At 45.0% G+C, this 12,520-nt stretch overlaps 1 protein-coding gene across 15 annotated transcripts in view; it reads right to left on the bottom strand.

The window, feature by feature from the left end:
• The window catches only part of LOC147457008 (alpha/beta-Hydrolases superfamily protein), an 87,925-nt gene that overhangs the window by 36,020 nt on the left and 39,385 nt on the right, over positions 1–12,520 (bottom strand). For 9 of the 15 annotated variants that reach the window (XR_015188066.1, XR_015188065.1, XM_086512053.1 and 6 more), the window contains one exon: positions 6,968–7,106. The exons of the other annotated variants lie outside the window; for them this stretch is intronic. Coding sequence is in view for 7 of the 9 variants with exons in the window: in XM_086512053.1 (XP_086368179.1) it covers positions 6,968–7,106 (139 nt within the window). In the remaining 2 variants the exon portion in view is untranslated. The remainder of the gene's footprint in view (positions 1–6,967; positions 7,107–12,520) is intronic. 15 annotated transcript variants of the gene reach the window in all.

Genomic DNA, 12,520 nt, shown 5'->3' with positions numbered 1-12,520 from the left:
CCGCATACTCTTCTTGTAACCATCCAGGCGGAAGCTCATCGAAAGGTAAATCTTCAGACACAGACATAACCGGGTGCTTTAGAGTGGGCGGGGCATCCGACCTGGGAGATGTTAGAGGAAGGGGGGAATCATTGGCAAGTTCATGCAGAGGAGATTTTTTCCCCCTTCGGTGATGTGTGATAGGTTCCCCGAGGCCGAGGGCTTCCATAGGAGGATCATCTGAATCTTGAGAATTTGGGGCTGACCCACTTACTGCTTGGACTTGTCCACTGTCTGCTGTAGGACTACTGTCTAGTGTAGGATTTGTGACATCTGTGTCCGCCTGAGGAGTTGGAAGAGAGAATGTTACCGGCACATGTGAGTTTTGAATAGAGACCATATAGCATGGCATCGAGGCAGTAGCTTCCAGCCTCTGCAGCAGGTCGTCGTCATACCCGTTAGGGGGGGTGGGCTGCTCAGGGTCGAGGTTGGACTGTACTGATAATGAGCTGTGATGAACCACTGGATCCATACCTCCTTCGAGCCGAATTGGTTGCATGGGGGAGCCAGGAGTATGTATCCACATGGCGTCGTTGCCCCAATCATGAAGTGCCTTAGTATGCCTCAACCATGGTCGACCAATCAGCAAAGGAAATCCTCCCTCCACCTGAGGAAGACTGACCACCACAAAATCCAAGCTAAATGTGAAGTCTTGTATCATCAGAGGCACCTTCTCTACTATGCCCACAGGGTAGACTGTCCTCTGGTCTGCCAATGTAACAGTGAATGGAGCAAGGCGGGTAGGCTGCAGGCCTAAGGCCAACATGGTAAATTCTGGCATCGGATTGATCCCAGATCCACCATTCGCTATGACGCCTGAGAATTGATGCCCAAGAATAGACACAGTGAGACGAGGACTTTTATAGTCGGTGAGGGGAGCAGCTGGATATGAAATCATGTAGGACTCCAAGGGCTGCACAGGTAGGTGCCCGCCACTAGGCCCTGCACCAGGGTACAGAGACTGGATGATGAAAAGGGTGTCACTTCTAAAATTTGCATCAAGTCGAAGCATGTCGTACAGTGACACTTGTTGAAAAGTGTTTTTCAAGATAGACTCTGCTGTGGGCTTGTTTCCTTTGATTAGAGCTTGCTCCGGTATGTTAAGCTTTTGCAAGTCCTCTACTGCTTCGATGAAAGCACCATCAATATCTGATAGAAGCGAGGTAGGCTGGCTCTTGACACTACCTGCTGGTTTGTCAGTTACTACTGGAGGTTGACTCATTTGTGTGACAGGAGATGGAAAGATTGGACCACCAGGGAGGCTGAGGCCTAGAGTAGCTCTCTGTGCCCGTGTGAGCACCCCAGCCGGCTCTTCCACTTGCTTCAACCCTTCTTGAGAGGCAACTACAAGAGTGGAAGGCGGTGCCTGTGGAATGGAGCTTACTGTGATGAGGTTAAGCTTTGGAAATGTAAACTCCTGCTGGCTTGTGTTTGCAGATGTGGACGCTCGTTGTTTTGGGCAATCCTTACTATAGTGATCCTTAGCTTCAGGGCAATGTCCACAAGGATGGAACCCTTCTGGTGAGGGACATTAGCTCTGATAGTGTCCATACTCCCCGCACCTGTAGCACAAAATTGGCCTATTTGAGGGGCGAGGTGGGCTCTGCCCTTGCTGCATGGGACCGGAGGCTGACTTGTAGAAGCTTTAGGGAACTGAAGGAGTACTAGCATGATAAAAGCTGGGAGATGCAAAGTTATTGTGCATACCTTGCTGCATAGGAGGTGTTGTCAGCAGAGGTGGCAACGGGTTTTGATGGCCATAGGGTGAGACCATGTTCGATGCAGCTGCTAGCCCTTGTTGGAGAGAAGGACCTAAACTTTGTTGTATTTGCTGCAACCCCTTGATATAGTAGAAATCCTTGTCTTCGTGCCCAGATTTTTCACAAAAGTGGCAATAAGCCCGAAGGGGATAGTCCTGTGGAGGATGCTCTGGAGAGCGACACGAGCTGCACCATACCATAGCTTTAGCCTCTTGTTGAGACCGAAGCTCTTCTAGCTCTCTCTTGATTTGATCCAAAGCCTCAAGATGTGGGGGTTTCTCCTGGCGAAGAGAGATATTTTTCTCCTCTTGAAGAGCACGTTGTAGTTTTAGGGCTTCAAGTTCTCTCCGTAAAGAAGTCAATGGATCAGCAGGACCTTCCGAAAACACAGAGGAGGTCTCTATGTGAGGGGAGTTGTTGAACAGCTTCCTAGCCCCCTCTATCCTAGTAGCAGTTGCGATGAACTCCTCCAAAGTGGCGTCGGGTCGGAGACTCTCTCAGAGTTTTTGTTGAGAAGTTTTGGGAAGCGCCTTCTCCACCCACTTCTTCACCATGAATTCACCGGGTTGCTGAGGAAGCTTGGCAACCAGAGACTTGGTCTTAGTCATAAGCTCTGCAAAAGTCTCCTCTGGCTGGAGCACCATGTTGGCTAACTCATCCAACACCTTCTCTTGGTAGTCACCGGGCCTGAAAGCTGCACAGAATTGTTGCCTTAAGGCTGCCTAAGTTGCAAAATGGTTCTCTGCAAACTGGCTGTACCATTTGTCTGCTAAGCCATCCAAGGTGGATGGAAAGAGTACCAAGTAGGCATCTTCCCTGTTAAGACCACGACCCCTACAGAGAGATACAAATCTCCTTGCATGGTCGTCAGCATCTTCTGAAGAGTCCTTTGAATGTAGGGAACTTGATGTTTACCTTAGCCAAAACGCTAGCCAACGGCTCCATGGCCCCTTGCTGAGCCTGTAGCTCAGCAACCTGTAGCAAAATAGGAGAGAGCTTTAGTGGAGAAGGAGATCTCGAAGATGTGGAAGCGGATGAAGGAATGGGTGATGTATGTGGAGGGATAGGTGATGAGGTTGAAGGACTTCTACTCGGTACCAAAGGTCGTCTTCTGTTATAGTACTGCAGAGGGCTCAGTAGTGCGCTTTGACGCTCGACAGACCGCCTTGTATGTGTCATGCAGTGACAACCAATCCCACCAACCTTCGGGCAAGAAAACCTTGAACTGGCTGAAGACTGGTCTAGACTATACTAGACAAAGCAAGTGACTGGACCAGGCTGGACCAGGGACGAGGAGGACTAGACCAAGGTCGAGGAGGTCTAGACAGGGACGAGGACAGGTTGGACCAGGGCGAGAGAGGACTAGACCAGTTGGACCAGGCGAGAGGGGAACAGTTGGACCAGGCTATAGGAGAACAGTGCAAGGCAAGGTCGGCGAAGCTAGATAATCCTAACTAGCTTCAAGATTGGCACCTCACAGAGTGAGATTTCTGTAGCGGTCCCACCGTGATCGCCAAAATGAGAGCACCTGTAGCGCAGATAATGTGTCGTGCTCTCTACAGTGGGTGGTCCTTAGTGCAATGTGCGTGACAATCTCACTCAAACAAACTGAACAGAAAGGAAACAATAGCCATCAACAGAGCTCACAAAGACACAACAGCAGACCAGAACATATGACTCGACTATCTCAAAGACTGATACAGACTCTGGCGTGGCAGCACACTCAGCTCCAGTCAAGGACTCACAGGTACAATGGGGGTGTCGAGGCTCAGATGTGCAGGGATGGTGAAGCAGTGCTCTGTGCATAGACTCACTCTAGACGACTACGTACAAGATAATGCAACTGGCCCAAAACGACTAATCATATGTACAACCATAAAGAGCCACCAACGGCTCACAAATGTCCAGTCAGCTAAGTCTATCTCCAAATTGAGTGGTGGTGGTGACCTGGCCACGATGTCCACTAGACCACCGTCGGTACCCTGCCACGTGTCACTCCCCAGCCCAAAAGGGTCCGTCTAGTGTGAACCAGACCAACTGTAACTAACTGTCCAACCGTCTGTCTGTCCTGTGAAGTGACACTGTAGCCTTGCTACAATTACCCCCCTTCCAATACTCTCTTGAGGCTCCATCACTGGCAATTACACGAACGGAGATTAATAAAATCATCCGACAGGATCTTATACAGTTGGATACTAAGAGGACATGGGTAGACCCTACACAAGAATTGGGCACAAAGATGGCCGACTACAAAGAAAACTTCCTACAGCTATCTGAAGATGGATTTGTGATTCGCACGAGCTACATGGATACCCACCTGTCTCATGGTTTGAGATGTGCTATTGGTCAGATTCGTACATCCTCACACCAGTTGGAAATTGAATTTGGCAGATTTAGGGGAATCCCACCTAAGAGCAGAATTTGCAAGTTATGCAGAATGGAGCCGGAGACAGAATTACACTACATATGCCACTGCACCGTATACTATGAGATATGTGGGCGTTTCCATTGCCTATTTAAAGAAGGCTTTGGACCTCTAGATAGAATCATGCAATACCAAGATCAAAGATGCTTAGGCTTGTACCTACTGGAACTACATCGGCACAGGGATAATCTAATGAGAAGACAAAGAGCACTACAGCCTCAGAGGCAGATCATAGATTTCTTCGGATCGAGAGAAGCAGGAGTGGAAGGAGAAGCAAGAGGACAGCAGCCAGCACAAAGGAGTACGCACATTCATACCAAAGGCACCCTAATTGACAGAGCGATTGAGCTTAGGAAATCGAGACGACCGCGACCAAGATGCAGAAGCACACTTTACCGGAGGAGACTACAACAAAGGATTAGAAGCATTCTAGCCAGACACCCAGAATGCTCCTAAGAAGTTTATTTAATACTTTGTATTTAGTTTTTCACATTTATTTTTACACTTTCACACTTTTCACACTTAGTACTTTAGTACTAAGGTCCCCAGACATTGTAACAGATTCACCACTTTTGTATCAGTTTGGTCTCATAGGTCATTCTGGCCTTTTGAAGACGTTAATATAACATTTCATTTCATTTCTTCAGCTAGATCTTTAAGGTCTCTTGAGATAGTTTCCTACGACGTTAAAACTCTCTTCTTCTTCTTCTTCTTCTCTCTCTCTCTCTCTCTCTCTCTCTCTCTCTCTCTCTCTCTCTCTCTCTCTCTCTCTCTCTCTCTCTCTCTCTCTCTCTCTCTCTCTCTCTCTCTATGTGTGTGTGTGTGTGTGCGCGCACGCGCGCTCCCGTGTCACCAGACCTTCCGCTTCACTTTGACATTTGTACCCTCCATCACCTCCTCAAGTCATCGTCTCTATGTGAGGCACTAAGGTTTCTCATAGGCTGTCTCTGCACTTCACTTGCGCTACGTCGACAAGCTACTGCTACAGTCTAGCGTCCGTCTTAGTTAGCTTAGGATCTAGCCTTGCATTTTGTGAGCCTCTAGCAAGACGTGACCAGGCCGGTCATAGTTGCATACCCTCACTTACACAGTTAAGTCACTTCAGCATATAGGCATATGAACAGTCACATAAGTCATTTAATAATAAGTGACTTTAACACGTCATTTATTAAAATTAGGTAGGGCACATGGCTAAAGGACCTATAAAACAAGCCCTTTGGGCGATAGAGAAGGCAAAAGAGGCAGGGGAAGAAGCAGTACCCACCACAGGAGCATCTCTTCTCAGCAGTACCCAACACATTTGGCGTTTTTCAACAATCAGCCTCAGCGTTTTCAGCATTCACCCCACAACGCATAGCCTCTTCAACGATTTCAGTTTTCAGCCCATCGCCGTCCCCGGCAATAGCAAATCGGCCCACAGCCTCATCATCGTCGTCGTCGCAGCACCAAGCATCTCTAGCAGCACCTCAGTACCCAGCAGTACCCGCAGTATCAAGTACCAAGTACCTGCAATATCAAGCACCACAATACCCATCAAACCTCAGCAGTATTAGCATCTCAGCATTTAGCATTCATTGTATCAGCATTTGTGCAAGAAATAAAGGAAGTACTTGCTTTGGCAACAAAGCAAGGAGACCCTTGAGGGTGGTTGGGACCCGACATCCTGTGTCGTCTCTCGGAAGCTTCTATGAGTGAAAGAGAGAGAGAAAGGAGATTAACACCAGATGGGGTCCCAAACCCCCCTACAGGGGCCCCCCTCTCTATCGCTAGAGAGGTATTTGCTTTGGATTGCACAAATGCTGATACAATAGTCCTAGATGCTAAGATGTTAATGGGATCTTGTCATAGATGTTGGGATTTGTGAAGCTAAGGGCTATCTGTTGATGTCGATGTCGATGATGGGCTGAAGACTGAAAACACTCGTGCTGATGATGTGTGGGAGGTTGATCTGATGATGTGGTTGCTACTAGCAAAAACGCTAGAGGTACTAAGGCGCAGTCGGTACTTGTACTGCCGGTACTAATGTGTTTGGAGAGGTGACTCCCTGGGTCACCTATACAGGTAAAAATGATTGGGTCGAGCAGGACACCTAGAGACCTCATAATTTTCCTTTAAAACGCTGGCTAATAATGTCAACTATTAATAAGTTAGAACCCACTAATAAGAGGTGCTCCGCATACAATTATTACCTAGACTTGGTACTAATGGTGTTGTATGGGAACACTCCCTAGTGCCTACACCTAGCAGACACTAGCTGTTCTCATGTGCAGTCAAGAGGATATGCAACTAATCTAAAGTGCTTGGACATGCATGTCTTGCGTACAAGCTCACAAGGGTGCCAGAAGTTAGAACACTTCCTAGGTTGTCCTAAACCCTAGAAATAGGAGTTAGCTTGTCCACATGCACATAGGGTTAGATGTGCATGTGACAATACTAGCTCTAAACGCTCAAAATGTAGTACTAGAAGCGTTGAATACAATCACACTATGTAGTCTAACTAGCATCATCCAAAGCCATAGTGTGGGTGTAAGATAATATATTTCTTGTAGAAGTATGAAAGCAAGAGAGTACTTATTCTTGGGCTTGTCCTCACACAAGGAGCTCACATGCATCACTAGGAAAAAGTGTGTGTATGTCTTTGTGTCTATGCGCTTGCATGCGTACACACGAGTGCCGAGATTGCAAAATCTTTAAAACATCTGACAAGAGTGTGTTATTTTTAAAAAGAGAGTAGAAAGCTTACCACTACAAAGTCATTCTCAGCTCCAATTACGAGAATAGGTGGAGCATTCTCAACAGGATCGCCTACTGGTAGGGAAGCATTGAGTTCTTTCAAATTAAATAAAGGAACATTTGAACTTTTTGCAAGTAGCTTTTGATACCTGGAAAACAAGAGGCATCTCTCTCTCTCTCTCTCTCTCTCTCTCTCTCTCTCTCTCCTGACCATGGAGGAGATTGATGAGATCCGCCAGCAACCAATGCTGGATCTCTTGTGATCTAGCTATCCCAGCTAGCTGCTTAGTTCACCCTAGCAGTTTAGATTCCATAGTATTTTATTTTGTCAATCTGTCATTTTGTCATCTTGTTACTCTGACTTTTTATCAGATCCACCACATTGTAACTTTCTGGTCTCATAGGTCACTTTGGCCTTTGGAAGACGTTAATATAACATTCCATTTCTCTCTGGCTGTGGAAACAAAAAGGAGCTGATTTCTGAAGCATACGTACGAAAAGAGAGTTCAGGTCATTTCTTACCAATGTGCTTGAGATGTTGCTTCATGATTCTCAAGTACACCTAGCTGCCTTCCTTAAATGAGACACCCTATTGATCCGTGTTAGCGTGCCTAGAATAATCTTGAATCTTGTAAAGCCTAAGCTTAACACTCTCAAGAATCTCAGCATAAGACTAGCTCACTTGTTTGTATCATGCATTGTAGAGACCGACCTAGTCAACAATGATTAAAAAAGATGACCAAATGCAACCTCACAAGGAGTGTAACCAAAAGCAAGTAGAAAATGTGTCATTCAGTATAGCTTGAACTAGTGGAAAATATTGTTCCCATTTAGGAACACCTGACTGCATCAGTCTTACCAAATCTTGCGTTGCAAAAGCATAGAGATAGAGAGAATGCACGAGAGAGAGAGAGAGAGAGAGAGAGAGAGAGAGAGAGAGAGAGAGATTGCTTAAACCAACCAGCAAGGCAATGAATTAGATGATTACTACAATGGGGGCAAAGTATACTTATATACTACTATAAAGGTCTTACCTACCCCTCACATGAATTGCCCGGCCCAAACTCGTGTCAAATATGTAACATAACTATAAATGACATTAAATAAATTTAATCACATTGGGCATTCACACTACCTTCTCCGCGGCTCATAGTAGACATGTGTAGGAAGCCAAGTCAATGAAGAAACTACCATAGACACCCCAACAGAGGCCATCTTACTGGTGGATACTCCTTGTATTTGCAACCAACTTGTCACCAAAGATGCCATCTTGAGCGCCGGTTGCCTCATAGAAAGTTGAGAATTGTAGAGCACTCATGAACTGTTACACATCATGTCCAAGATTTTTTAAGATAATGAACTTTGGAACACACCTTGTCCACAATCCCGCCAACAACAATAGATTGCATACAAAACATCCATAATGTTTTTTATACATCAAGTTGGTTCCTTGCTAGATGCAATGTGCTTTGAACTCCGATACACGGATCCAAATCAAGTATTGGGAGCTCCACTTGCCCCTCTCTATCATTCACGTGCCTCTCTCTAACTATCATGTTGCAGCACCCGCCAATGAACTAAAAAGTTGGAGCTAATGCGAGTGTAGTTTGCACCACATTGACAAACTTGGTTGAGTCCTTGGTGGAATCACCGTCATTGTTGTCCTCATCAAGCTTGCCCTTGCCTTTGTCCTTTGACGAGCTCTTGTCTTTGCCTTAGGATTTACAATTCCGAGACAAATGACCATGCTTTCCACAATTATAACCACCACTCCAAGACTTCTTTTTAATTTCCGATGCATCATGTGCCGATTCATCACTTTTCAAAATTCAAACCTTGCCTTGGGAGACTAAGACTACTTCCTCCTCAATGAGAAAAGAACAAAGATCATCAAAATCCAGATTTTTCTTCATGATCTGCAAGCATAATGCCTTTAACACCATCTCGTACTTTCCATGCAAATACCAAGGCAGCTAACTGAGTACTAGTCAATGCACTTTCCATAGCCCAGAGTTGATCATGGATTATCATACTGCATGGAAGTCTAGGCTTCAAACTTGATAGGAAATAACTCTTCAAAAGGGGTGACCGCTCGCATCGTAGAGTCTTGATCAAACATATCTCTAAAAAGACAGCCCCATTTCATCACACTGTTGAGGCTGCTTGCTAAATGTTATGAAGTAGAGATGTGTCATTGCAGAAGTAATAGTTCATGGATCTTTTCTTGGTTCACCATTTTAATCATATCTAGGAAGGAAAGAAGCCAAAAAGGAAGCCTTAAAGCCGAAAGCAAAACAGAATGAAAAAGGTTATAGATAAAGAAATGCTTTGACCACATTTCACCGGCAGTTTGCAAAGTTTGTACCACGGGAAAAATCTCCTTCGTGAGTGCCTAAAAAATAACCAGCATCTTCTTAGCATTACTCGCTCCAACATGATTGAATAAACTCATCCTTCTGAAGTCGAGTCCACCCATTGTTGTCGAACCTCACGGATCTTGTCTCCGCACCGTCAACGATGTCCAGCAAGACTTCGCGTAGAAACCATCAATTTCCAATGAGCATAGTTGTCTCTGGTAACACGGGGGAGCCATCATGCGCTCGAACATGCTCCTTGGGCTTCTCCCTCTTGCATTGGCTCCACAAGATTGTAGATCATTGGCTAAACACACCACTCAGCAAGAGTAGAGTTTATTAACACGTTGGTGTTGGGGGTAAATGCCCAAAGGTCACTCCCAATCTCCTCTGGACCATTTCCACCGCAAAGTTCTGCTTGAGAGCCTCACAGAGATATTTTCTGTATATTTTTAACCCACCATTTTGGGCCTGTACAAGCATTATACCTCATTTTATTACTCAGACTATTTTTAAGATGTTCACATTATTGAAGTGGTCAAATGGCCCATTTTAATAAAATGGTCCAAAACTCATCACCTTGAGATTATTGGACTTCCAAAAACTTAGGAGCAGCCTCTTCTCTGCAACTAGCGCTAACTATTTCTGTCTCTTTGCACTCCACATATGCGCACACACTCCGCTGCTAAAACTCACCCAACCAGGGTTCGCAAACCTCCTCTTTCAACTGGTATCAGAGCCTCGTGCAAATTCCTCGCGAGCCGTTCATCGCAAACAAGCTGAGTATTTCAGCCCTACATCCTCGAGAAGCTCTCTCTCCCATTTTAGGAAGTTTTCATCGCAGGAGGTCTCTCTGGCAAGCAAATTGCTAGGAATTTGTGAATGGCAGGTGTTTTTTGTCCATTCCTGGACAAATTTCAGCATTTGCAGGTCAATTGCAACAATAAAAATTGGGCGTTTTGATGCACATAGATGCCCCATGTATCAATTTGTGGTTTGCACCTAGAAATTGTGAAAATCCCCAAATTTTTGGGCGAGAAATTCAAAAATTCAGCATGCTGTAACTTTCATCAAAAATTTTCAAAAATTAATAAATTTTTGAAAAATTTTCAAGATTTATACGAAATTCGAAGGGGAGCTTCTAGAAGTGTTGGACCTTTGTCACACTTGTTTTTGCAAAAACTTTGCCAAAATCATGAAATTTCAGAAAATTACTAGTTTTTAAATTTTTTTCAAAAATTCAATTTCCAGTTTTTGTGCACAAAAGTGATAATATGGTCTCCTCCTCTTTGGACGTGAAGAATCTCTTCGAAATCAAGAGATTCGAAGGCACTGGATTTGACTTGTGGAAAGAGAGAATGTGGGGCATTCTTTTCTTAAAAGATTGCGATGGTGCACCGCAAGATGCAAAACCTGTAGCCATGACAGATGAGGCGCGGCTCAATCTAAACAAGAAGGCTATTACGTATGTAAAAAAGGCTATTTCAGATAAAATTTTGGTAGACCTTGAGGGTCTTGACATTGCGTATGCTGTGTGGGAAAAGCTCAAGGCCACTTATGAAAACAGGACGTCGGTGAGCCAGGTGCACTTGATGCGTAAATTGACGCATATGCAATTGGATACTACAAAGTCTACAACTAAGCACATTGGTGCTTCTACAGGTATTCTTTACCAGTTGCAAGACTCTGGTTTCCCGCTTTTGAAGATACATCTTTTTGCTTATGACCTTGCTTGATTCTTGGGAGGCCCCAATGGTCTCATTGTTTAATAACCCAAATCTTATCTTCCATGGAGTAAGGGATTCTATCCTCAATGAGGAAATTAAACGAAAGGCAAGTGGTGAGGTTAATGCCTCGGCTCACATAGTTAGGGGCAGGTGTAACAAACTTGGACACTCCAAGTCAAGATTCTACCGCGACACAGCAGAGATTCACTTCAAAACAATTCACAATTCACACTTGATTCGACACGGCCCGGCGGAGTTCCGTGCCTAGAGATATTGGCCCCAAAGACTGGCTCCCCTTTCGGTATTTCTTTTTGTATTAATCTCTGTTCAAAGTACAAGAGAGGGGGAGGGTTCTCTCTCAGACTCTGCGTCCAGATGCTCTGAGAAGTGAGGGCCCTGCCCACTTATTTAGAGGTTACAAGGGATGCCCAAAAACAGAGCCCCAAAAGCTTCTCAACTCAAAAGCTTCTCAAATCAACCAACGTAGGACTTCAGCAGCGCAAAAGCATATTTCCGTACAACATCAACGTAAAAAGCAAAAATCCATACGCCTAACACATCCGCATGTCAACGGTATTTGCGGCGGAAAATTTGGGCCTGCCGTATAGCTGCCATGTGTCACTGCCACCGCATTTTACGGGATTGTACCTTGTTGCCTATGTGTTCGGGCATGCCACGTCACCAGTTTGTGACATACCCCCCTCTTGAACGCATTGTAATCGCCCTCGATTACGCCTGTAAAACAGAGAGAGGCCATAAACTGTCTTAGCAGACACTGACTGTTAGTACCGACGCACTAGGAACAACACATCTAGCACATATACCAATCGACAGTCACATCACAGGACATCACATGACAAATCACATTCAAAAATTCATTCCAAATCTCAGACCATGATTATCAGCAACATATTTAGCAATCGCTCTAGATCCAGTCGGGACCTCACAAATGCCCGATCAACTAATCCTTATTGCAATCATGTCTTTAGAGATTTATCAGACCGAAATGCTGCAATCATTTCGTCTATCAGTTCCTGCACTCAAACAAGTCAAGTACAAATCAATCAGTATCATGTTCATTATCGGGAATTCCAATTCATAAAGTCATACAGCAGAATGCTGTCAGCTCAACAGTATCCCTGAAACCCAAAGGGACATCAGTGACTCTATATCAAATCAAAGTTTCGGGACAATCTGTCCACAAAGAAGTGGAGTGACTCCCCTCTTGTGCATACCCGCTGCACTAGATTCGCCCATGCTAAAATCGGGGTCCTATCGGAGTAGACTATGCTAAACCGAATGCTTCAAGGTAAAGGTTCACAATCTAAGGAGTATCTGTCAGGATCCTCCTCCTCCATCCACTTCGCATCCAATGCGGGATAGTTCTTGAATTTAACCAATAACCGCCTTATCACTTTACCTTTTATCTTTCTATCTTTATGTGCCAGTATCTGTTCTGAAACGAGTATCTCCTCCCTTTCC

The sequence above is a fragment of the Adiantum capillus-veneris genome, chromosome 5 (assembly GCF_014529385.1).
Source record: "Adiantum capillus-veneris isolate H3 chromosome 5, ASM1452938v2, whole genome shotgun sequence".
Taxonomy (NCBI): Eukaryota; Viridiplantae; Streptophyta; class Polypodiopsida; order Polypodiales; family Pteridaceae; genus Adiantum; species Adiantum capillus-veneris.
The sequence above is the reverse complement of the archived record's forward strand: the minus strand, read 5'-3'. Positions and strand labels throughout refer to the sequence as shown.